The 20,487-nt window shown below is 46.2% G+C and overlaps 1 protein-coding gene across 1 annotated transcript; it reads right to left on the bottom strand.

The window, feature by feature from the left end:
• Window positions 1-2,160: 2,160 nt before the first annotated feature.
• On the bottom strand, window positions 2,161-4,635 carry LOC116957133 (uncharacterized). The gene has a single exon (XM_032979097.2). The coding sequence runs from the start codon at window positions 3,879-3,881 to the stop codon at window positions 2,202-2,204; it is 1,680 nt and encodes a 559-aa protein (XP_032834988.2). The 5' UTR covers window positions 3,882-4,635; the 3' UTR covers window positions 2,161-2,201.
• Between the last annotated feature and the right edge of the window lie 15,852 nt (window positions 4,636-20,487).

The raw sequence follows: 20,487 nt of genomic DNA, 5'->3' as shown, positions 1-20,487 counted from the left end.
GCGTGTGTGTGTGTCCATGTGAATGCTTGCGGGTGTTCGTGTGTGACGTGGGTGTGGAACTCGAGGGGAGGGGGGGGAGTGGGTGTGGTCGTTATGAGCGTCACTGAGATCGTAACGGCGTCACGTCCGGCCCACCGGCCAGGCGGAAACCCCCACGTGGTATGAAGACGACAATTCCCGAGCCGATTAAAAACATACCTCGTTGCCGCTCTGTTTTTTGTTCCATCGTCGTCATCATCGTCGTCGTCGTCGCGATCCCATGCGTAGACACCCCCCCCCCACACACACACACACCACCACCTCCCTAGCCGCGGTAGCAGTGGGTGGGTGGGTGTGTGTCCAACTTCAACGGGTCGTCACGTGTCGCGTTCCACGTTGCCCTCTCTGCGTCTCGCAGGGTGCCGATGAGGGGCCCAGGTCACGCGTCACATCCTGTCATCTACAAGGTGGGAGACATCGTGGCTGACCGTTCGTGGAGCGACACGGTGGAAGACATCAGGGCAGGACTGTTCGCTGGAGCTGTGTCTAAAATTTTTTTTTACTTGAGGAGATAAAAAACACTTCACCTCTTTATAATGGGCGTCTTAAAGGGGGCTTCTTTACGTGGCGTCCTGTACGTTGAATATTCTTTCTCACCGCACGTAGCCACCCGTACTCTGTGCGTGTTGAACTTTATTCAGGATCGGAATATATTTTGATCAGCAAAAAAAATACGCATATGGACCCATCGCTAGCACCAACCTCCCCCATCGTCACCACAACCATCATCATCACCGTCATTATCGTAATCCCCACCAACACTACCAACCAATACCAATCCACGCCATTCGCCACTAACTGACGGTGACATCACCACGGTGCCTGTCTCAGGTCAGGTGCACTTTGAGCCCACTTGAACTTATGGACGGCTCGCTGACCGGAGGAGGTCTCGGGGATAGACCCAGCAGGTGCCATGGGTTGACTGACTGAGATGACCGGTAGATGCACCATCAGCTGTACCCCCTCTACTGTGTCAACTTGCTGCGTTTTGGCCGCCCGGCGCTCCGCTGGTTGTTGTGAGCGTCGCTCCTCTGCCCTGTGTTGTTGCTGGAGGGCGACTGCCTCCAACTGTCAAGTAGCAGCATCGTTCACGAGCCTCCTCCACAGAGGCCGATCTTGACACCGTGGGTACCGGTCGTCGGCATGTCCACTCAGCTCCACATCTTCATGCATCAGTTCCATCTCTTTGCCAGCCCCTGTTGTGCCCATTTATTCCCCTCTATGCAGCCAAACAGAACCTGTTTAGGCATGCGGTGGCTGGGCATGCGGAATGCATGACCCAGCCAATGCAGCCTTGCCTGCGGAAACAACTGACTGATGCGAATGTGTCCAGATCTCTCAAGGTTTTGTAAGTTCCTCACACAATCCAGCCTGGTTAAACCTAGGGTGGATCGTAGACATGCCAGCCCGAATGTTTCTAACCAGCACAGATGTTTCAATTAGACGGATCCACGTTTCACAAGCGTCGAGATGGGAGGGCATGACTGAAGCTTCGTGCGGAGCGACAGACCAGGTAGCTTCCACACAGCGTTAAGCAACCGATGAAAAGAGAATGCCGCTCGACTGATTCGTAGTGAGACCTCTGCTGTCCAACCGGAGCCGGTCATGAGCACACTGCCCAGGTATGGGAAACTCTCCACTCTCTCCACAACTCTTTGCTGGCACAAAACACCCAGGCAAGTGTCACCACCAATAGAGAGAGAGAGAGATGGGCGTGCAGGCAGACAGATGGATGAAAAGACAGATCACCGTCAAAGCCACCATCATCATCATCATGACCACCATCATCATCACCATCATCATCACCATGATCAACATCATCAACTGCATCATCATCATCACCACCACAACCATCATCACCACCACCACCACCATCATCATCACCAACATCACCACCACCGTCATCATCATCAACATCACCACCACAGCCACCATCATCACTACCACCACCACCACCATCATCATCATCACCAACATCACCACCTCCATTATCATCATCATCACCAACATCACCACCACCACCATCATCATCATCACCAACATCACCACCACCATTATCATCATCATCATCACCAACACAGCCACCACCACCACCACCATCATCACCAACATCACCACCACCATTGTCATCATCATCACCACCACCGCCACCATCGCGATCATTACACAGATCTGGGGACCAGGCTCAGGGTGGAGCTCTGGGAACCCTTCACCGTCCGGTGGCGCGGCACCATCGCGACCACGGCGCGCCTGATGGCGCCCGTGCGCAGGCCATAGATGACGGGGTTGAGCGCGGGCGGCGCCGTGTAGAAGAGGCACGTGAGGGCCGAGCGGGTCGTGTCGGGCATTGGGAAGAGCTTGTCCACGCGGTTGTAGACGACCGCGAAGAGGAGCGGAGCGTAGAAGACGGCGAGCACCAGCAGGTGGGTGACGCACGTGCTCACCGCCCTGCTGTGCTGCCCACTGCTGCCCTTGCCAGCGACGGGGGCACTGGCGGTGCCGCCTGGGACGGCGACGGGGGTCTTGGGCGCGACGGCGGGGGAGCCACCCGTGGTGGCGGTGGTGGCGGCAGCGGCGGTAGTGCTGGAACCGACCGCGGATGTGCTTCTGGCGGTGGTGTTGGTGGTGTTGGTGGTGTTGGTGGTGTTGGTGGTGGTGGTGGTGCTGGGACCGACTGTGGAGGTGTTCCCGGTGGTGGTGTTTTTGTTGGTGGTGTTGGTGGTGTTGGTGGTGTTGGTGGTGGAGGTGCTGGGACCGACTGTGGAGGTGTTTCCGGTGGTGGTGGTGTTGGTGGTGTTGGTGGTGTTGGTGGTGGAGGTGCTGGGACCGACTGTGGAGGTGTTTCCGGTGGTGGTGGTGTTGGTGGCGCTGGGACAGACTGTGGAGGTGTTCCTACGGGTGGTGGTGGTGGTGCTGCTGGGACCGACTGTGGAGGTGTTCCTACGGGTGGTGGTGGTGGTGCTGCTGGGACCGACTGTGGAGGTGTTCCCGGTGGCGGTGTTTTTGTTGGTGGTGTTGGTGGTGGTGGTGGTGCTGCTGCTGGGACCGACTGTCGAGGCGCTCCTAGCGGACTTTCCGAAGGTGGCGGCGCCGCTCGAAGATGGGTCGCCGCGGCCGCGCCTCGCCAGGCACTCGCGGACGATGCAGGCGTAGGAGAAGGCGACGGCGGCGAGCGACGAGCCCACGGTGAGGGCGGTGAGCGCCACCCCGTACGCGTTGTTGACGCCGCCGTCGCTGCAGGCCATGTTGACCAGCGCGATGTTGTCGCAGTGGGCGGACGGCACCAGCTTGGGACGCGGGCAGTCGGTCAGCCGCAGGCGAAGGGCGAGCGCCAACAGCGGGGCGACGGCCGCGGCCGCGGCAGCCGCGGCGGCCGCGGCCGCGGCGAGGGCCCGCCCGTTGGTGGCCACGCCGTGGTAGCGCAGGGGCCTGCAGACGGCCGCGTAGCGGTCGAGGGCCATCGCCGAGAGCACGAAGCACTCGAGGGCGCGGTAGAAGTGGATGGCGAGCATCTGGGCGACGCACTCGCCCACCGTGATGAGGTTGGGCGCCGCCAGGTCGCGCATGATGCGCGGCAGCGTGGCGGAGCAGCCGACGACGTCGCTGATGGCCAGGTTTGCGAGCAGGATGAACATGGGCCTGTGGAGGCGCGGGTCGCGGTAGATGGCTGCGCACAGCAGCAGGTTGCCGACGAGCGCCACCGCGAAGAGGAGGAGGACGACGGTGAAGACGAGCGGCCGCGTGCCGGCCGGCTCTCGCAGCAGGCCGGCGATCAAGATCAGCGTGCCGGGGCCGGGCGCCTCTGACCACGACGGCGGCGACGATGATGAGTTCCACTCCATGGTGATGGTGGCGGTGGAGATGACGGAGTGCTTCGAGTGCTGGTGGTGGTGGTGGTGGGTGACGGAGATGGTGGTGGCAATGCCAATGGTGGGTGATGGATGAAGATCAGAGATAAGTGGTAAGGCAATGGTGGTGGTGGTGGTGGGTGACGGATGATAATCAGAGATTCTGGGTCAGGTGGTGATGGTGGTGGTGGGTGATGGATGAAGATCAGAGATACTGGTTGCAGCGTTGGTGGTGGTGGTGGTTCTTCTGATGGTGGGTGATGGATGAAGATCAGATGTACTTGGGTGAGGTGGTGGTGAGTGCCAGATGAGGATCGGCGATGGTATGGTGGTGATGTTGGTTTCTAGTTGTATCATTTGCAGCTCTTCAGATGTACCTGCATCCAAGCAGAGCCCCGACGAGGAGATGGTACGACTTATTAGGTCTTGATTTGAAGCTTTCGTGACTGCAGAAATTACTCTTTGGTTCTTTCCGTGAAGCCACGTAGATAGAAAATAAATGGAATAATAGAGTACGACGTTTCGATTGCAACACGAGCAACCGTCATCAGGCAGAACTAAATTTGAGAGAGAGACATAACACAGACACGGAGACACACAGGCAGACACACAAGCAGAGAGAGACTCACACAGAGACACAGAGAGAGAGACACACATAGACACACAGACAGACACACAAGCAGAGAGAGACTCACACAGAGACACACAGAGAGAGACACACACATAGACACACAGACAGACACACAAGCAGAGACAATATAGAGACACAGAGAGAGACACATAGACAGACACACAAGCAGAGAGAGACACACAGAGACACACAAAGAGACACACACATAGACACACATACAGACACACAAGCAGAGAGAGACACACAGATACACACAGAGAGAGACACACACATAGACAAACAGAGAGAGAGAGACACACACACACACATAGACAAACATACAGACACACAAGTAGACAGAGACAATACAGAGACACAGAGAGAGACACACAGACAGACACACAAGCAGAGAGAGACAATACAGAGACACAGAGAGAGACACACAAGCAGAGAGAGAGACTCACACAGAGACACACAGAGAAAGACACACACAGAGACACACAGACAGACACAAGCAGAGAGAGACTCACACAGCGACACACAGAGAGAGACACACAACATAGACACACAGACAGACACAAGCAGAGAGAGAGACACACACACAGAGACACAGAGAGAGACTCACAGAGACACACAGAGGCACACAGAGAGAGAGACACACATATAGACAAACAGAGAGAGAGGCACACACATAGACACACAGACAGACACGCAAGCAGAGAGAGACTCACACAGAGACACAGAGAGAGAGACACACACAGAGACAAACAGAGAGAGAGGCACACACATATACACACAGAGAGAGACACACACACATAGACACACAGAGAGAGAGAGACTCACAGAGACACACAGAGAGAGTAACACACACATAGACACACATACAGACACACAAGCAGAGAGATACACACACAGAGGCACACAGACACACACAGAGAGAGACACACTCATAGACAAACAGAGAGAGACACACACATAGACAAACAGAGAGAGACACACATAGACACACAGACAGACACACAAGCAGAGAGAGACTCACACAGAGACACAGAGAGAGACACACACATAGATACACAAGCAGAGAGAGACACACACAGAGACACACAGAGAGACACACACATAGACACATAGACAAACACACAAGCAGAGAGAGACACACACAGAGACACACAGAGAGAGATACACACAGAGACACACAGAGAGAGACACACTCATAAACGAACAGAGAGAGAGACACACACACATAGACAAACAGAGAGAGACACACACACACATAGACACACAGACAGACACCTAAGCAGAGAGAGAGACACACACAGAGACACAGAGAGAGAGAGAGAGACACACACATAGACATAGAGGGCGTGTGTGTCTGCCTGTGTGTCTCCGTGTCTGTGATTTGTCTCTCAAATTCAGTTCTACCTGATGACGGTTGCTTGTGTTGCAATCGAAACGTCGTACTCTATTATTTAATTAATTTCCTTTCTACGTGGCTTCACCGAAAGAGCCAAAGAGTAATTACGTCTCATTAGGAGGTGGCGGACGCGACTGGTAATGTAGGAGCGGCTGGAAATGCTGACGGAGGAGAATGAGCTCACTCTTTGCTTCTTTCGGTAAAGTCACATAGATACAAAATAATAAATAAATAACAGAGCGCGACGGTTCGATTGCAACACAAAGCTTCGAAGCTAGTTTGTGAGAATGGGCTCGTTTAAACGCAGCAGTCTCGAGACTCCTTCTCAAGATTCTGTACGTACATATGTACAGGCCAGTCCTCGGGTTGCGAGCATCATCCGTTCCTGGGGCCCGTTCGTAAGTCGAACTGTTCATAAGTCGGAACACAAGAGGGCAGTCATTGGGTAAGGAGCATAATTCATTCCTGGGGCCCGTTCGTAAGTCGAACTGTTCATAAGTCGGGACACACAAGAGGCCAGTCCTCGGGTTGCGAGCATCATTCGTTCCTGGTGCCCGTTCGTAAGTCGAACTGTTCATAAGTCGGGACACATAAGGGCAGTCCTCGGGTTGCGAGCATCATTCGTTCCTGGGGCCCGTTTGTAAGTCGAACTGTTCATAAGTCGGGACACACAAGAGGCCAGTCCTCGGGTTGCGAGCATCATTCGTTCCTGGGGCCCGTTCGTAAGTCGAACTGTTCATAAGTCGGGACACAAGAGGCCAGTCCTCGGGTTGCGAGCATCATTCGTTCCTGGTGCCCGTTCGTAAGTCGAACTGTTCATAAGTCGGGACACAAGAGGCCAGTCCTCGGGTTGCGAGCCTCATTCGTTCCTGGGGCCCGTTCGTAAGTCGAACTGTTCATAAGTCGGGACACACAAGAGGCCAGTCCTCGGGTTGCGAGCATCATTCGTTCCTGGGGCCCGTTCGTAAGTCGAACTGTTCATAAGTCGGGACACAAGAGGCCAGTCCTCGGGTTGCGAGCATCATCCGTTCCTGGGGCCCGTTCGTAAGTCGAACTGTTCATAAGTCGGGACACAAGAGGCCAGTCCTCGGGTTGCGAGCCTCATTCGTTCCTTGGGCCCGTTCGTAAGTCGAACTGTTCATAAGTCGGGACACACAAGAGGCCAGTCCTCGGGTTGCGAGCATCATTCGTTCCTGGGGCCCGTTCGTAAGTCGAACTGTTCATAAGTCGGGACACAAGAGGCCAGTCCTCGGGTTGCGAGCATCATTCGTTCCTGGGGCCCGTTCGTAAGTCGAACTGTTCATAAGTCGGGACACAAGAGGCCAGTCCTCGGGTTGCGAGCATCATCCGTTCCTGGGGCCCGTTCGTAAGTCGAACTGTTCATAAGTCGGGACACAAAAGGCCAGTCCTCGGGTTGCGAGCATCATTCGTGCCTGGAGCCCGTTCGTAAGTCGAACTGTTCATAAGTCGGAACACAAGAGGCCAGTCCTCGGGTTGCGAGCCTCATTCATTCCTGGTGCCCGTTTGTAAGTCGAACTGTTTATAAGTCGGAACACAAGAGGGCAGTCATTGGGTAACGAGCATAATTCATTCCTGAGGCCCGTTCGTACGTCCAACTGTTTGTAAGTAAAACTGTCCATTAGTCGGAATGCAAGAGGGAATTCTTAAGGTTATGAACATGATTAATTCCTGGTGCCCGTTTGTAAGTCGAAGTGTTCATAAGTTCGGAACGCAATGTGCCGCTGTTTCAATGCCCACATGGTCAGTGTTATGTTAAAGTCATAGATAATAAGGGACATTGTACATTGCTACGTAATACTATAAAAAAAACTGTACAGTCAAGTAAAACTTAAAAAAATAAAGTAACATGCATAGACAAAGTCGGTTTTATTTTCACTTAGCTTGAGTCCCGATGTTGGCTTGCTTGTCGGAAGGTGGGAAATGAGTCACCACATTTGCACACACAGACAAATACACTCACACAGACACACAGACAGACACAAACACAGATACACATACAGTTACACATACAGACACACACACACAGACACACAGACACAAACATAGATACACACACAGACATACAGATACACACACCAAAGACAAAGATCCACCCGTACAGACTTTTGGGGCAAGTGCTGTCAACGAGTAGCAGCGCCTATGAAGGCCGGCAGGGTGGGCAGCACCACGCCCGGCCGTCTTTGTCTCCCCAGTGGCGATGTTTACTACACACCGCACGAGGTGCTCATTTAAGGCTGAGTCGACCAAGGGGAGGCCCAGCATCCATTCTGATAATCGTCAATGATGTTGGTCGTGATGGGGAATCGAACACGGGTCACCAGTTTGTAAGTTGAGGACTGCCTTATGTTTAACTTCTTTCACACCGTACGTAGCCAACCGTGCTGTGTGTTGAACTTCCTTCACACCGTACGTAGCCAACCATGCTGTGTGTGTGTTGAACTTCCTTCACACCGTACGTAGCCAACCGTGCTATGTGTTGAACTTCTTTCACACCGTACGTAGCCAACCGTGCTAATAAGGAGGCACGGCGGCGGGGAACGGAACAGGAGAAATAAAAAAACGTAACAAAAGCACAAAAAAGAACCCGAAAATCAGCAGCAAACGCCTTTCCCTGGCGTTCCCAGCTGATTTTTGTTTTTGTTTTAGGAGGAAGAAGCCGTGGCCCTGGGTGACGCGTCCTCATCACAGCTGCCCTGCCGTTAAAACAAAACCGGCGTATGACGGATAAGGGGCCGTCCATAAATGACGTCACACAACTAGGGTGGGGGGAGGGGGTCAGAGATTTGTGACGATGTGTGACAATGAGGGAGAGGTTTGAGAAATGTGACGTCACGTCACAATGCGCAACTTTGAATATAGACAAAACGTTCTATTTAATTAAATATACTTTTTTTAATAAGGGGCCGTCCATAAATGACGTCACGCAACTAGGGTGGGGTCAGACATTTGTGACGATGTGTCACGGTGGGGGGGGAGGGGGGGGTTGAGAAATGTGACGTCACATCAAATTGCGCAACTTTATAAATAAATACAGACAACACGTTCTGCTTAATGAAATAGTTTTTTTTTAAGTAAATGTTTTCTCCTGCAACATCAGCGCCACATTAAAATCGCACTACAGTGACGATAGTTTAAAGCGATTAGAAGCGTGTTTTATTTTGGGGGGAGCGGGGGGGGGCAGAGCATTGTGACGTCATATTTGAGGGTTGGGGGGGGTGGTCTGACTTTTTATGACGCCGCGTGACGAGGAGGGGGGTGGGGGGTCAAAAATCGCGTGACGTCATTCATGGACGGCACCTAACGCGACTGTATTAAAATGTTAAAACACCAAACAGAATCAATTTTCTTTTTTTTTTTAAAGGGAATCCTGTCTTGCATTAACCACACACGCGCGCCACTTGTGGTGAACATTGGAAACAATAAGTAATATTTAAAAATCTCTTTAAAAAAAAACACGCTTTAATGAAACATAACATATTAATGTAAATGTTCACCCCGAGCCCTCAATACTCTGATAGTGCGCTGTTTTTGAGTTGTACGCCTTTTGGCGTCTTCTGGTCCAACACCAATGGAGACTAGGCTCTAAGAAAAGCTGTCTCGGGTGTGGACCAATCAAATTCAAGGACAGTGCCAATATTATTATCAGAGTTGTCTTTTTTGTTTGCATTTTGACTGCTTGTGTTGTGGTTATTGCAAACATGATGCCTTGAATAAAGGTGCCAGTTTTTGTGCCAGTTAAAAGGGTAAAACCTATTCCTATATCTTGTTTCTGGCAAAGGAGGTCTCATAATGTAAATACTCACCCCGAGCTCTCAATACTCTGATAGTGCGCTGATTTTGAGTTGTACGCCTTTTGGCGTCTTCTGGTCCAACACCAATGGAGACTAGGCTCTAAGAAAAGCTGTCTCGGGTGTGGACCAATCAAATTCAAGGACAGTGCCAATATTATTATCAGAGTTGTCTTTTTTGTTTGCATTTTGACTGCTTGTGTTGTGGTTATTGCAAACATGATGCCTTGAATAAAGGTGTCAGTGTTTGTGCCAGTTAAAAGGGTAAAACCTATTCCTATAAAAAAAGAGTGTTTAAAAATATTGTTTCATTTTTTTTACAATAGAATATAGTATTGTCATCGGTATGACATAAGTATACCAAGTTTCCAGTCGATACCACATTGGGAAGTGGGTTACAATTGAGTTACAAGATTTGGAGATGTGACAACAACAGAGTGAGTTAAATAACAGTGTGTAAAAACACACGCTCTGGTAGTATGTGATGATGATGTAATCATAATGTAATAATAACAATGGATGGCATTGTCTTGAATAATAATGTAATAATAACAATAGCTGACATTGCCTTTAATAATATGATAATAACAATAGATGACATTGTCTTTGATAATAATGTAATAATGACAATGGATGGCATTGTCTTCAATAATAATAATATAATAATAACAATAGATGGCATTGTATTTAATAATAATGTAATACTCACAATAGATGGCATTGTCTTTAATATGATATAATAATAACAATAGATAGAATTGTCTTCAATAATACTATAATAATGACAATAGATAGCATTGTCTTCAATAATAATATAATAATGACAATAGATGATACTGTCTTCAATAATAATATAATAATAACAATGGATGGCATTGTATTTAATAATAATGTAATAATAACAATAGATGATACTGTCTTCAATAATAATGTAATAATGACAATGGATGCCATTGTCTTCAATAATATAATAATAACAATAGATGGTATTGTCTTTAATAATAATGTAACAATAACAATAGATGGCATTGTCTTCAATAATAATGTAATAATAACAATAGCTGACATTGCCTTTAATAATATGATAATAACAATAGATGACATTGTCTTTGATAATAATGTAATAATGACAATGGATGGCATTGTCTTCAATAATAATATAATAATAACAATAGATGGCATTGTATTTAATAATAATGTAATACTCACAATAGATGGCATTGTCTTCAATAATAATGTAATAATAACAACATATGGCATTGCCTTTACTGATAATGTAATAAAAGCAATATATGGCATTGTCCTTAATAATAATGTAATAATAACAATATATGGAATTGCCTTCAATAATAATAAAAGAATAACAATAGATGGCATTGTGTTTAATAATAATGTAATACTAACAATAGAAGACAATGTACAAAGACAATGCACAAAGACAATTCACACATACAATGCACAAAGACAATGCACATAGACAATGTACAAAGACAATGCACATAGACAATGCACAAAGACAATGCACAAAGACAAAGCACAACGACAATGCACATAGACAATGTACAAAGACAATGCACAAAGATAATGCACAAAGACAGTGCACATAGACAATTTACAAAGACAATACAACATGACTGGGTTATTGTCAGAAAGGGGTAAAACCTATTGTTAGATTTTGATACTGGCAAGAAAAGTGTCCCATGTTGTAGCTTATTCTTGGTTCTTTCGGTAAAGTCACGTAGAAGGGAAACAATAAAATAATAAAAATATAAAACACTTTTTTCAAATTTTCTTGTTGTGGTTTTCACACCTGATGATGATGATTGCTTGTGTTGCAGTCGAAACGTTGTGAAAATTTTATTGTTTTATATTTTTTATTATTTTATTGTTTCCCTTCTACGTGGTGACTTTACCGAAATAACCAAGAATATGAATCCATGCAGTCACGAAAGCTTTAAATCAAAATGTCGTAGCTTCTACGTGTTAGATATTTTTCCCCCATCGTAGACGTGACCATGGCAACTCAACAAAGTGACATTCAGAGCAGCGAGTGTCGATCCCGAAGAGTGGAGGGGAAAACCCGCAGGACCCGGGCACAACAAAAAAAATCCACCACACGACCACGGGAGAGAGACGCGCAAACTCTAAAAATACAGCAGGCATCGTCAGGGTCGGGATCGAAACCACGACCTCCTGTATACCGGGTGAGGTAGTTAACATCTCACCACGGATTGAGAGCGACAAGCAAACTCCAAATATACAACAGGCATTCGGTTCGGATAGAACCAACGACCTCCTGTATACTACGTGAGTCTGTGGGTCTCTGTGTGAGTCAATGGGTCTGTGTGAGTCTGTAGGTCTCTGTGTCAGTCTATGTGTCTGTGAGTTTATGGGTGTCTGTGCGAGTCTATGGATCTCCGTGTGAGTCTATGGGTCTCTGTACGATTACTACTCTTTGTTTTTTTTCGGTAAAGTCACTTAGGTATTTTTTTCATCCTTGCAGTAACGAAAGCTTCAAATCTAGAATCTCTGTACGATTGTGTGTGTCTGAGAGTCTGTGGGTCTCTGTGTGAGTCTATGAGAAAATGTGTCAGTCTTTGGGTCTTCGTGTGCGTCTATGTGTCTGTTAGTCCATCGGTCTCTGTGTGAGTCTGTGGGTTTCTGTGTGAGTCTATGGGTCACCGTGTGAATCAATGGGTTTTTGTGCGAGTTTATGGGTATCAGTGGGTTTCTGTGTGAGTCTATGGGTCACCGTGTGAATCAATGGGTTTTTGTGCGAGTCTATGGGTCTCTGTGTGGGTCTATTTCTTTCTGTGTGTGTCTATGGGTATCTGTGCGAGTCTTTATGTATGCGAGTGTATATTTATGGGTCTCTCTGTATGAGTCTATGGGTCCCCGTGTGAGTCTGTGGGTTTTTGTGCGAGTTTATGGCTCTCTATGTCAGTCATGTGTCTGCTAGTCTTTGGGTCTCTGTACGAGTCGATGGGTCCCCGTGTGAGCCCATGGATCTCTGTGCGAGTCCATGGGTCTCTGTGTGAGTTTACGGGTCTCTGTATGAGTTCATGGGCCTTTTTGTGAGTCAATGGGCATTGGCCCATTGAGGGATTGAGTCCCAGGCGTGACTGGAGACTCGTCTGCGTGCGATGAGACGGCGCTGGAAGTTACACCACGGGCGCTTTGTCACAAGAGGACAGGGATTTTAACACGCAGCAGCAGAAGCAGCGGGGGCCTTTCACGACCAATATTTATCCACAGTAACGGCGTTCACTTGGGTCAGATCGATGTAAATATGAAATGCGTAATTGAACCCCGCCAACCGGAACTGGCACTCGGCCAAATGGCCAGTTACTTCAAGGGGGCTTGTCACGTCGTAACCAAAACGTGACCAATCGGTTTACAGCTTGAGCAATACCGAATTCAGTCGTGCGCCAAATGAGATTCAAACCCACCGCGAGATTTTGTTTTCAGTACCGTAACGTTTCGCAAGTGATTGCAACCAACTGGACAGAATCCCGACAAAAAAATCGCCCCGAACGAAGCCCGTTTCGTCGTCGTCGTTTTTGTTGATGTCACAAAGCTGTCAACCCAAAATATTTACCTCGTATTCGTGTTAATGGAAATTGAGTTTTCAGGTCCATACGGCGGACAGCCATTCTTCTTTAGCACCGTGCAATAAGGAAACAAGAAAAACACGCAAAAAAATGTGATGCTTCTCCCTTGTGACGGGACTTTGTGGGATGAACTTTGGGATTTATAAGGGAACGGTATGAACAATAAGGTCTTAATTGGTCTGTATAACGAGAGGCACTGATAAGGGGTTGATATGGAATGTTGGTTTACCTTCACAAACTCCCTCTCTCTAATTGGTCACGTGTTAGTTTTACTTGACAAACTCCCTCTCTCTAATTGGTCACGTGTTGGTATTACTTCACAAACTCCCTCTCCCTAATTGGTCACGTGTTAGTTTTACTTGACAAACTCCCTTTCCCTAATTGGCCACGCGTTGGTTTTACTTGACAAACTCCCTCTCCCTAATTGGTCACGTGTTAGTTTTACTTGACAAACTCCCTCTCCCTAATTGGCCACGCGTTGGTTTTACTTGACAAGCTCCCTCTGCCTAATTGGTCACGTGTTGGTTTTACTTGACAAACTCCCTCTCTCTAATTGACCACGTGTTGGTTTTACTTGACAAACTCCCTCTCTCTAATTGGTCACGTGTTGGTTTTATTTGACAAACTCCCTCTCTCTAATTGGTCACGTGTTGGTTTTACTTGACAAACTCCACTCTCTCTAATTAGTCACGTGTTGGTTTTACTTGACAAACTCCCTCTCTCTAATTTGTCACGTGTTGGTTTTATGTGACAAACTCCCTCTCTCTGGCCATGCGTTGGTTTTACTTGACAAACTCCCTCTCTTTCTAATTGGTCACGTGTTGGTTTTACTTGACAAACTCCCTCTCTCTAATTGGTCACGTGTTGGTTTTATTTGACAAACTCCATCTCTCTAATTGGTCACGTGTTGGTTTTACTTGACACACTCCCTCTCTGATTGGTCACGTGTTGGCTTTACTTGACAAACTCCCTCTCTCTAATTGACCACGTGTTGGTTTTATTGACACACTCCCTCTCTCTCTAATTGGTCACGTGTTGGTTTTACTTGACAAACTCTCTCTCTCTCTGATTGGTCACGTGTTGGTTTTACTTGACACACTCCCTCTCTCTCTAATTTGTCACGTGTTGGTTTTACTTGACAAACTCCCTCTCCATAATTGGTCACGTGTTGGTTTTACTTGACAAACTCCCTCTCTCTGATTGGTCACGTGTTGGTTTTACTTCACAAACTCCCTCTCTCTAATTGACCACGCGTTGGTTTTACTTCACAAACTCCCTCTGTCTAATTGGTCACGTGTTGGTTTTACTTGACAAACTCCACTCTCTCTAATTGGTCACGTGTTGGTTTTACTTTGACAAACTCCACTCTCTCTAATTGGTCACGTGTTGGTTTTACTTGACAAACTCCCTCTCCATAATTGGTCACGTGTTGGTTTTACTTGACAACTCCCTCTCTCTGATTGGTCACGTGTTGGTTTTACTTGACAAACTCCACTCTCTCTAATTGGTCACGTGTTGGTTTTACTTTGACAAACTCCACTCTCTCTAATTGGTCACGTGTTGGTTTTACTTCACAAACTCCCTCTCTCTAATTGGTCACGTGTTGGTTTTACTTGACAAACTCCCTCTCTGTAATTGGTCACGTGTTGGTTTTACTTGACAAACTCCCTCTCTCTAATTGGTCACGTGTTGGTTTTACTTCACAAACTCCCTCTCTCTAATTGGTCACGTGTTGGTTTTACTTGACAAACTCCCTCTCTCTGGCCACGCGTTGGTTTTACTTGACAAACTCCCTCTCTCTAATTGGTCACGTGTTGGTTTTACTTGACAAACTCCCTCTCTATAATTGGTCACCTGTTGGTTTTACTTCACAAACTCCCTCTCTATAATTGGTCAGGTGTTGGTTTTAATTGACAAACTCCCTCTCCCTAATTGGTCACGTGTTGGTTTTACTTGACAAACTCCCTCTCTCTAATTGGTCACGTGTTGGTTTTACTTGACAAACTCCCTCTCTCTAATTGGTCACGTGTTGGTTTTACTTGACAAACTCCCTCTCCCTAATTGGTCACATGTTGGTTTTACTTGACAAACTCCCTCTCTATAATTGGTTACGTGTTGGTTTTACTTGACAAACTCCCTCTCTCTAATTGGTCACGTGTTGGTTTTACTTGACAAACTCCCTCTCTCTAATTGGTCACGTGTTGGTTTTCCTTGACAAACTCCCTCTCCCTAATTGGTCACGTGTTGGTTTTACTTGACAAACTCCCTCTCTCTAATTGGTCACGTGTTGGTTTTACTTGACAAACTCTCTCTCTCTGATTGGTCACGTGTTGGTTTTACTTGACACACTCCCTCTCTCTCTAATTGGTCACGTGTTGGTTTTCCTTGACAAACTCCCTCTCCCTAATTGGTCACGTGTTGGTTTTACTTGACAAACTCCCTCTCTCTAATTGGTTATGTGTTGGTTTTACTTGACAAACTCCCTCTCTCTAATTGGTCACGTGTTGGTTTTACTTGACAAACTCCCTCTCTCTAATTGACCACGTGTTGGTTTTACTTGACAAACTCCCTCTCCATAATTGGTCACGTGTTGGTTTTACTTGACAAACTCCCTCTCTCTGATTGGTCACGTGTTGGTTTTACTTCACAAACTCCCTCTCTCTAATTGACCACGCGTTGGTTTTACTTCACAAACTCCCTCTGTCTAATTGGTCACGTGTTGGTTTTACTTGACAAACTCCACTCTCTCTAATTGGTCACGTGTTGGTTTTACTTTGACAAACTCCACTCTCTCTAATTGGTCACGTGTTGGTTTTACTTGACAAACTCCCTCTCCATAATTGGTCACGTGTTGGTTTTACTTGACAAACTCCCTCTCTCTGATTGGTCACGTGTTGGTTTTACTTGACAAACTCCACTCTATATTCTTAGTTTTTCGGTAAAGTCACGTTGAAGAGAAACAACAAAATAACAAAATATATATAAAACAATAAAAAAAAAATTCTCACGACGTTTCGACCATAACTCAAACGGTCATCATCAGGTGTGTCGGTTTGCATAAATTTATTCTGAAAACGGCATATTTATTTATTTATATATAAAAAAAATAACGTTTGCGTCACGCGCAGCGATTGGCAGTTTGCCCAGGACTAGTCCATCTATTTTTTTGAAAAGAGGAGGGGGGAGACGAAATTTGTTTTTATGTATGCTGTCTGAAAGCCACTGTAAGCGTGAACAATCAATCAAGAACTGAAATGATTTATCAAATCTTTCCAATGATTGCTAAAATAGAATCCATCTTCTCGGTTGAAATTGTCTCTGTGCTTGTATATGTGGATAGCCTCATGAACGAATCTCTCATGGAAGCCAGATGGCTTACAAAGAACCTCCGTCTTGGAAAAGTCAATGGCATGTGAGCCTACTGAATTAGAACAATGATCTGCTACGGCCGAGGTGTTGGTCCTACCGTGTTTAAGGTCTGCTTTATGTTCACGAATGCGGTCCGAGATATGGCGTTTGGTTTCTCCAATGTAACTACTACCACAGAGGCAACTTAGTTTGTAGACACCAGGGTATTGTATGTCCGGAATCACATCTTTTACAGACGGAACCAGATCACGGATTTTATGTAATGTGTTGAAACGGACCTGGATCTTGTGTTTATTCAAGATTTTGGAGATCTTTTTTGTGATCCCAGCAATGTAGGGTAAAGTGATGGTTTTGAAAGGCTCCTCAAGAGGGTTCTTCTTCATGGTTTGAGTGATAGCTTTGCGGATTGTATAGTCGGAGTAACCATTAGCCCTAAGAGCTTGGTGTACGTGCTTGAGTTCACTGCTTATGTGTTCCTGGTCGGATATGCATTGGGCTCTATGATACAGAGTCTTGATGAGAGAATTCTTCTGTGATGGATGGTGGTGGGAATCCGGTTTCAGATAAGCATCCGTATGGGTAGCTTTCCTGTAGACAGAGTGGCTCATTGAACCATCAGGTCTCTTTTTAATTAGGACATCCAAAAAAGGTATCTTGCCATCTATTTCGACTTCCATGGTAAATCTGATGGCTGGGTGTATGGAATTGATGTGGTCGAAGAATTGGTCTAGAGCAGGCCGGCCATGTGGCCAGATGACAAAAGTGTCATCCACGTACCTCTTCCATAAGGTTGGGCGTAGAGTGGCAGTCTGGATGGCGTCAGTCTCAAATTTCTCCATGAAAATGTTAGCTATAACTGGAGAAAGGGGGGAGCCCATTGGGGTGCCCTCAGTTTGTTTGTAGAAAGTTACATTCCAAGTGAAGTATGTATTGGTTAAACAGTGTCTCACCAGGGGGGGTACCTCAGTGTTTAGTCCTTGATGAACCAAGTCTTCAATGATTGCAATGGTGTCAGGTACAGGAACCTTGGTGAATAAGGAAACTACATCAAAACTGACAAGCAGGTCGTCTGGGGACAGGGAAATACCCTTGATTGTTGATACCAGGTGAGTAGAATTTTGTACCGCAGAGGTGGTCTTTCCAGTGAAAGGACGCAGGATTTCAGACAAAAAACGAGCTAGTTTGTAGGTGGGGGAGCTGATAGTAGAGACTATGGGACGAAGAGGTGTATCAACTTTATGTATTTTTGGTAAGCCGTATAATCTTGGTGGCCTGGCAGCAGAAGGTTTCAACGAAAACTGTTTAGATTGATCAATTAATGCAGTTGAATCAGAAATTATTTTGTTGGTTTGTGTGACGAGGCTGTTGGTGGGATCTCTTTTTATTTTTGTATAACTACCATCGTCGAGTAATTCTTTAATTTTGTTGTTGTATTCTATTTTATCCATGATGACAGTAGCATTGCCTTTGTCAGCTGAGAGAACTACAATATCATTCCTCTTTTTAAATTTATATAATTCAAAACGCTCATCTTTGCTGAGGTTGCTAGCTGGCATCTTAGCGTTTTTGAGGGTTGCAGCGATTTCAGATCTTGCTACGTCTGCAGTGATGTGACCCAGGCCCCTGAGAGCAACGTCTACTTGGGCAATTATATCATTAACTGGAATGTGTTTAGGTGTGACTGCAAAGTTTAGACCTTTAGCTAAAACGGATTTCAGACCATCGGAAATAGAACTGTTACTGCGATTAATTACGACTTTATTAACGTCTAACTTTTTGGTGTGTGGGTCCGGTCTTTTTTTGTTGAAGAGGAGGTTAAATTTGGAAATCAGGTTTTCCTTACATTTGGTCGACATAGTAGCAGCTGAAGAGGCAGTCATATTGTCTACATGTTCCCAATCCGATGTGGACATTATTGCCGTCAATGATAAGTGTGATTTGTAGAGTGTCTTGTCTAACTGATCTAGTTCTGTGCGTATAAGTCTGATTTTTTCTGAGATAAGAGCTAAGCTAGTTTTGAAAAGAATTCGTTTCGCATTAGAAGAAGTTACAGTAGCAGAGGTGAGTGTAAATGCGATTGGTATTACCCCAGAGTCGCGGCATCTCTTCAGGAAGGTGAGAGACTCGATCAGCTGAGCTTTCTTATCCCGGAGTTTGTTGAAGGATCTTAAAGTTATGTGAAAACCCTCCCCGTAGAGGCGATTAAATTTTGATTTAAAGCTTTCGTGACTGCAGTAATTCATATTCTTAGTTTTTTCGGTAAAGTCACGTTGAAGAGAAACAACAAAATAACAAAATATATATAAAACAATAAAAAATTCTCACGACGTTTCGACCATAACTCAAACGGTCATCATCAGGTGTGTCGGTTTGCATAAATTTATTTTGAAAACGGCATATTTATTTATTTATATATAAAAAAATAACGTTTGCGTCACGCGCAGCGATTGGCAGTTTGCCCAGGACTAGTCCATCTATTTTTTTTTAAAAGAGGAGGGGGGAGACGAAATTTGTTTTTATGTATGCTGTCTGAAAGCCACTGTAAGCGTGAACAATCAATCAAGAACTGAAATGATTTATCAAATCTTTCCAATGATTGCTAAGATAGAATCCATCTTCTCGGTTGAAATTGTCTCTGTGCTTGTATATGTGGATAGCCTCATGAACGAATCTCTCATGGCAGCCAGATGGCTTACAAAGAACCTCCGTCTTGGAAAAGTCAATGGCATGTGAGCCTACTGAATTAGAACAATGATCTGCTACGGCCGAGGTGTTGGTCCTACCGTGTTTAAGGTCTGCTTTATGTTCACGAATGCGGTCCGAGATATGGCGTTTGGTTTCTCCAATGTAACTACTACCACAGAGGCAACTTAGTTTGTAGACACCAGGGTATTGTATGTCCGGAATCACATCTTTTACAGATGGAACCAGATCACGGATTTTATGTAATGTGTTGAAACGGACCTGGATCTTGTGTTTATTCAAGATTTTGGAGATCTTTTTTGTGATCCCAGCAATGTAGGGTAAAGTGATGGTTTTGAAAGGCTCCTCAAGAGGGTTCTTCTTCATGGTTTGAGTGATAGCTTTGCGGATTGTATAGTCGGAGTAACCATTAGCCCTAAGAGCTTGGTGTACGTGCTTGAGTTCACTGCTTATGTGTTCCTGGTCGGATATGCATTGGGCTCTATGATACAGAGTCTTGATGAGAGAATTCTTCTGTGATGGATGGTGGTGGGAATCCGGTTTCAGATAAGCATCCGTATGGGTAGCTTTCCTGTAGACAGAGTGGCTCATTGAACCATCAGGTCTCTTTTTAATTAGGACATCCAAAAAAGGTATCTTGCCATCTATTTCGACTTCCATGGTAAATCTGATGGCTGGGTGTATGGAATTGATGTGGTCGAAGAATTGGTCTAGAGCAGGCCGGCCATGTGGCCAGATGACAAAAGTGTCATCCACGTACCTCTTCCATAAGGTTGGGCGTAGAGTGGCAGTCTGGATGGCGTCAGTCTCAAATTTCTCCATGAAAATGTTAGCTATAACTGGAGAAAGGGGGGAGCCCAATGGGGTGCCCTCAGTTTGTTTGTAGAAAGTTCCATTCCAAGTAAAGTATGTATTGGTTAAACAGTGTCTCACCAGGGGGGGTACCTCAGTGTTTAGTCCTTGATGAACCAAGTTTTCAATGATTGCAATGGTGTCAGGTACAGGAACCTTGGTGAATAAGGAAACTACATCAAAACTGACAAGCACCATTGACACCATTGCAATCATTGAAGACTTGGTTCAT

This window comes from Petromyzon marinus, chromosome 70, assembly GCF_048934315.1.
Source record: "Petromyzon marinus isolate PM22_M1 ecotype Great Lakes invasive population chromosome 70, UKy_Petmar_22M1.pri1.0, whole genome shotgun sequence".
In the NCBI taxonomy this organism is placed as follows: domain Eukaryota; kingdom Metazoa; phylum Chordata; class Hyperoartia; order Petromyzontiformes; family Petromyzontidae; genus Petromyzon; species Petromyzon marinus.
Note: the sequence above shows the minus strand (reverse complement) of the source record. Positions and strands in the feature narration are given on the sequence as shown.